This window comes from Malania oleifera, chromosome 7 (genome assembly GCF_029873635.1).
Source record: "Malania oleifera isolate guangnan ecotype guangnan chromosome 7, ASM2987363v1, whole genome shotgun sequence".
Classification (NCBI taxonomy): Eukaryota; Viridiplantae; Streptophyta; class Magnoliopsida; order Santalales; family Ximeniaceae; genus Malania; species Malania oleifera.
In genome coordinates, this window is record NC_080423.1 from 74,163,813 (window position 1) to 74,169,869 (window position 6,057).

General features: G+C 40.7%; 1 protein-coding gene across 1 annotated transcript; it reads right to left on the reverse strand.

The window, feature by feature from the left end:
* Positions 1-3,243: 3,243 nt before the first annotated feature.
* On the reverse strand, positions 3,244-5,760 carry LOC131159654 (exocyst complex component EXO70H1-like). The gene has a single exon (XM_058114711.1). The coding sequence runs from the start codon at positions 5,364-5,366 to the stop codon at positions 3,462-3,464; it is 1,905 nt and encodes a 634-aa protein (XP_057970694.1). The 5' UTR covers positions 5,367-5,760; the 3' UTR covers positions 3,244-3,461.
* Positions 5,761-6,057: the final 297 nt, after the last annotated feature.

Consider the following 6,057-nt stretch of genomic DNA (forward strand, 5'->3'; position numbering starts at 1 on the left):
TGTTGAACTTGGTTTCAGGCAACCAAACCATTTTGAACGCATCATCCACGAGCAACCGAACCTTGACTTTCACTTTTCCCACTAACTCGACAGCCTGAACTTATACGTTCAAAATAGCCTCAGGTGATCGAACACATGAGTTTGTAAACCAAACTATGGATAAGGCGACCGAATTGTGGACCTTTTGCAAATCGCCTCGGTTCAGCCAACCGAACCTTGACTCAGGCACCCGAACCTTCAAAAATAACTTTTTTGACTGAGTCTATTCAGGCGACCGAACCGTGGATCAGCCACCCGAAACTCTCAAGTTGTTTTAATTGTTACCACGGTTAAACAAGGTTAATATTTCTAAATGGTTTTAAAACAATATTAAGAATTACCTTAATGTCCCGAACGGTCATAATTTGACCCACTTCTATATATAGGGGATCATTTGTGAAAATTAGTAAAAGATTAGTAAGATCATTAGCAAAAAATCCTCTCAAATTTAAAAAGCCTATTTTTCCAATACTACTTCAAATACTCTCATACACTCTTTTCTTTGACCATCCAAAGTATTGTGAGAGTTCCTATTGTGCTATCACTCCATTTCAAATTGCTTAATACTCTCATTCATATTGGTTGTTGATTGTTTATTTTTGAGAGATAAGCAAGAGTTTTCCCACGGATTTAACTTGATAAATCTAGTGTTAGGAAAACTCATTAGCTTGAGGATCTTAGCATTATTATTTGAAGATTCCTTAAGCAATAATTTTTGTGTGCAAAGTATATCACAAGCTTTATTTCAAACAACTCTTATGCTTATTACATTGAGGAAAATATTTTTGAGTTTGTTTGAATATTCTTATTAGCATCTTTGAAACCCCAATCTAATATTGAGATTTGTTATATCTTGTTTCAAAGTAGCTTGTTTGAACACTCTTATGCATATTTGAGATTATACATTACTGAGTGTTGATAGCACACATACACATCACTAAGCTTATAAATCCTATATTATTTATGTGCATTGATTGATTGTAATTGGTACATATCTACTTAGTGTAAGAAGCATTTTACGTGTACATAAATTATAGTGTGAATTTGTTGTATTTCAAGCGTGGGCCTGAAGAGGGAGACTAGCCCTGTTGAATAGTACCGGATTGCCTTAGACCTGGTTAGGAAAGTTAGGTGCATCATCTTAAGAAAGTGTAGGTTGAGGTCAGCCTCGCCGATTGACCTAATTGTAACCGGTGTCGCTCCACCCGTTAAGTGAGCATTAGTGGAATCATCGGGCTCGCGAGTTAGAGGCGGGGACGTAGGCAGTATTGGCTTAACCCCGATAACATATCGTGTGTGCACTATTTTATATTTCCGCAATTTATATTCCTGCACGTGTATATTATAGTGTGAATGCTGCGCATGATTTAATTTCCGCATACCATTTATCTGCGCATTTGGGTTTATGTGTATATAGATAGACCCTATGTTGAGTATTACTACTTGTGAAATTGAAATCAACCTAGAAAGTTTTAAAAATCCAATTCACCCCCCTCTTGGGAATACACCAAAGCTAACAACTCATGCCTGAGGTGTTTGGAAACCCAAACCCTGAAATCACAACACCCTAGTTTAATCAACCCAAACACCAATATATTTCCATTTTATACAAAATCTGAGTTCAGAAAAGCCTGATAACTATAAAAACCCTAAAATAACCTACTTACCCTAATTTTGGGATGGTGCCTGAACTTCTCAAACTCACATTCTACTTCGGCTAAGTTGTAGAGAATCTCCCCAGGATCATTGTGGTAACCTCTGATCATCGAACCAGTGAAAACAAGGCCAGAATCTTAAAGAGAAGGTGGGAGAACCGAAAATGTAGAGAGAGAGAGAGAGAGAGAGAGAGAGAGAGAGAGAGAGAGAGAGAGAGAACCAGAGCCGAAATCTCGCCAAAAATCTGATTTCCCTGTATTTATAGGTACGTGGTTTCGTTGACGAGACACGTGGACTCGTTAACGAACTGAAGAAGGGAGTTCGTCGATGAAGGTGATGAGCTCATCGACAAAGCAAAGGGTCTGAATTTCCCTCTCTTAGTATCTCTTTGTCGACGAGACACTGGGAATCGTCCACGACCATACAAGGGAGTTCGTCGATGAATCCTGCTTTATCCCTTTTTAATTTCCTTTCTCTCTATTATTTAATTATTATTATTTCTCAGGTCTCTACAGAACCCTTAAGACTTATTTGCTGAACAAAATCATACACTGTTTAAAAATACAACAACATGTGAAATGCCACACACTTTATGGTGTTTATGTTTAGTTAATTGAATTCTTAAGTCAAAGTGTTTTGAGTGTATGTGCTTGTGTGAATTTTGAATCATAGGACTAGGTCGATAAATCCTATCCTACATCATTTTTACACCTCATTTTAGTAAAGAAAATTATGGTTGATAATGTAGAATTCCATCAAAAAAGTGAGAGAAAGTATACGGTAGAAAAGGGAGAAGCTGGAAGAGAAAATCTAGATTTATTTTATAGTGTGCAGTTTTGATCAACCGACGATTGGAGGGTCATCTATAGTATGAGTAAGCTAATTTTATGTTAGTCGATAGAGAACTCATAAAAGCTAATTTTGAATGGTCAGATTGATTGTCCAAGTATTGTAGTATCAGATATCGACTTTTGAACAGTAATCACATTAAGAAAATCTGGGTTTTGCAATAGCAATTTTGATCAACCAAGGATTAGAGGGTCATCTGTGGTCCAATCGACATGATTTATTTTCAACAATAAAACTACTCTTAAATTTTGATTTCATTCTTCAAATTAAATATTGCATATATGAGCTTTATTTTTTATTTTTTGAAATAATGGTGTTCGAGTCTTTTAAGATACCTGCTTAATTTATTGGGATAATGGGTCTATCCTTTCTACTTTTTTCACTTAAATACTAATATATTAATTAAAAAAAATATTTTAAGCAAAATGAAATAAAAAATAAAAATATTTTCAACAATAAACTACTCTTAAATTTTTATTTCATTCTTCAAATTAAATATTATATATATGAGCTTTTTTTTTTTTTTTTTGGAATAATGTTGTTTGAATCTCTTAAGATACTGATTAATTTATTGGGATAATGAGTCTATACTCGTACCATTTTTCGCTTAAATACTAAGATACAATCTCATTTTCTTATTGTTAGACAAACATGAACATTAATAATAATAATAATAATAATAATCTTGAAGGACGATAATAGATTTCAATGCTTTTGATATAAAGCCATCACTAATCATCTCGCCCAAAAAATATGAGAAACTACAAACATTATTTATGGAATATATAAATATGTTATATAAAAAAGAAAAAGAAAATCATCCTGCATTTTTCTACGCGAAAATCATCGATGCGACACATATACACGCATGAACAATGAATGGCCGCAATCTTCTGGACAAAAATACTCGTCGTCTCTCACCGGGACCACGAATTCCGTCCATGCGACGGCGACGAAGAAGGCGACGACGCACACGCCGGATCGTCCATTCCGAAAAATAGATCCGACAAGTAATTCTCCAGTTCGTCAGGGGTATACCGGACCACGCACTCCAAATCCCTCTTGGTTCCCAGCGTAATCCTGTGTGTGTCGTAGAACGCCCGATATGCCGGGACAATTTTTCTCGCGATAGAGTCCTTTATCTCGTCTCGGAGTTTGGAATCCGGTACAACGCACAACGATTGTTTCCGATACGCATGCTCGAACTCGCAGTTGAATTTCTTGAAGCAGGCTTTGGCTCGATCGGGCGAGAGTGCCGCCGTTGCTTCCTCCGGCAACGAGGAAAAAACTTGGCTCCATCCTGACCGTTCGTAGTTGGTGGTAAATTGCTGGATTCTGGCTTCCTGCTTTGCCGTCCACTTGTCGCTGAGGAGGTACCGGAGATTCGACGTGCGGACAACGAAGACGACGTGCTGGAGATTATTCGCCAAGAAGAGATACGATAAGGAGACGTCTTTGTAGTGCTTCGCTTTGCCGTCGAGCTTGCAGAGGAGCGCGAGAACGAGCCAAGCCAATCGGAGGGAGATCACTGGTGCCGGCGCGTCGTCCGAGTCTGAAGACTCGGAGTAAGTGTTTGGTAGTTGAGACTTCGCCGGAGGCGACCAGTCGGCGACTATGTCAGTGATGACGCTGCTGTAGTCGGCTAGAAGAGAGAGGTAATTCATCGCGTTGACAGTCAGAGGATGTACTCCACCGTTGGCGACAAGTGTTTTCGAGGAATCTTTGTTAATAGCAGACTCGAAATCGGAAAGCATTGTGCGCACTGCTTCGCCGAGTCTCTGGAGCGACTTGAGCGCCTGCGATTGGATCGCTGAGGTTGATTCGAAAGAAAAGATCGACTCTATCTCCGTCCAGTGTTCGGCAATCGCAGCGTAGAGGTCAAGCATCCGAAACACTCTTTCCGGCGATTTCTTGCTTTTGGTGACGATTTCGGGGAATCTGAACAGAGTCATGGCTCCTTCCTTGGAAATTTCAGTAAAGCAGGACTCCCTGATGTAGTCGGAGGCCGCGAAGATATGATCACAGAGGATTCTCTCTCCAGTGAACAGAGTCTTCACGGCGATCTTCATGGCATCCAACCAGCTCTTGAGCCTCAGCTCCAACACCTCCCAATCCATCTTGTGAACTTGCGACGAAGTCAATTTCTCAACGCCGAGACGATAAATACCTTCATCGACGATGGACTTCCGAATAGTCTTGTAAATGTGAACGCACTCTTTTCCGTACCCAGCCGCCATCATACACTCCGCGATTGACCTCAGGTCCGCCATGGCATTGGCAGAGACCTGCTCCACCTCCGAGATGGAATCTCCTGCGGCGCGAATCTCGTCCTCCGTCCCGACGTCCTCATCGCAATCTGACGTGCTTGATTGCGTGGACACGCGCGAGGATCGTGCCGACACGGATTCAGGGTCCAGATGGGCCCGGTTCATGGACAGAATCTGGTAAAACTCCTTCTGCAGTCGCTTCATCGCTACTTGCATCAATCCCTGGGCGCGAACGAGTCGATCAGAGGAGGTGTTGTCGGAGGCCACCAGATGCATCGCTTTCTGCAAGTCAGTGACGCATTTGAGGAATTCCTTGGCTTCGCGGCGGTTTTCATGGAAGAGCGAAGTGACCTTCATGTAGGTGGAGGTGTCAGGGTTCCACTTGGTTACCATGGCCTGAGCGGCCTCAATGATTTGATCGATTACGGAGAAAGCGCGGCGCGGGGTGGAGGGAAAGGACGACAACGACCAGGAGGCCGTCCCCAACGCTGCGGCCGCCGTCGTTGGGGACGATTTGGCGGAGAAGAAGAGGCTCCTCATGCCTTTTCTGGGCATCGGCGCCGGCAGCGTCGGAGGAATAATGGGATAAAAGAAGCAGAGATGACAAGCAAGAAATAGAACAGAGGTGGGCTGGGTTGCCTTGTGTGGGTTATTTATATACGGCGGAGCCGCGGAGGAGGCAGAAAAAAAGCAGTTTGAACTGTGGGGAAGTTGGACTTTTGAGGCCGTTGGAGAGAGCCACGTCAGCTGATGCTCTTCTGACACGTGTCAATTCTCAATTTTTATGTCCACAGAAATTCTATTGCTGCTGGCACTGGCAGGAGCCGCAGGCCCTGTTTTGTTTTGTTTTTGTTTTTGGCTTTTATTTTTACCTTTTACCTGCATCTCTTTTTCACCACCTCACCAACGTGATAGTTTGAATATGAAATTGAAATATGACACTTCAGAAGGAGAATTTCTTCGTGCACGTGGGAATATCGCCTCTAGAGATATATCGGGCTCACGTATGACGTATGGGTGCATGCTAATTTATTTATTTTTAAATGTAAACGTCTATTTACTTATGAAAATTATTTATCTTGCATTTGAAAATATTTTTTAAAAAAATATTGCATAAATTTAAATAAAATATAATAAAAAATATATTTATATATGTATTTATACAAATAAACTCAGCAAAATTTATATTCTCATATCCTACTTAGGTGTTATGGAAATTTTAATTTTTAGTTTTTGAAAAAAAATA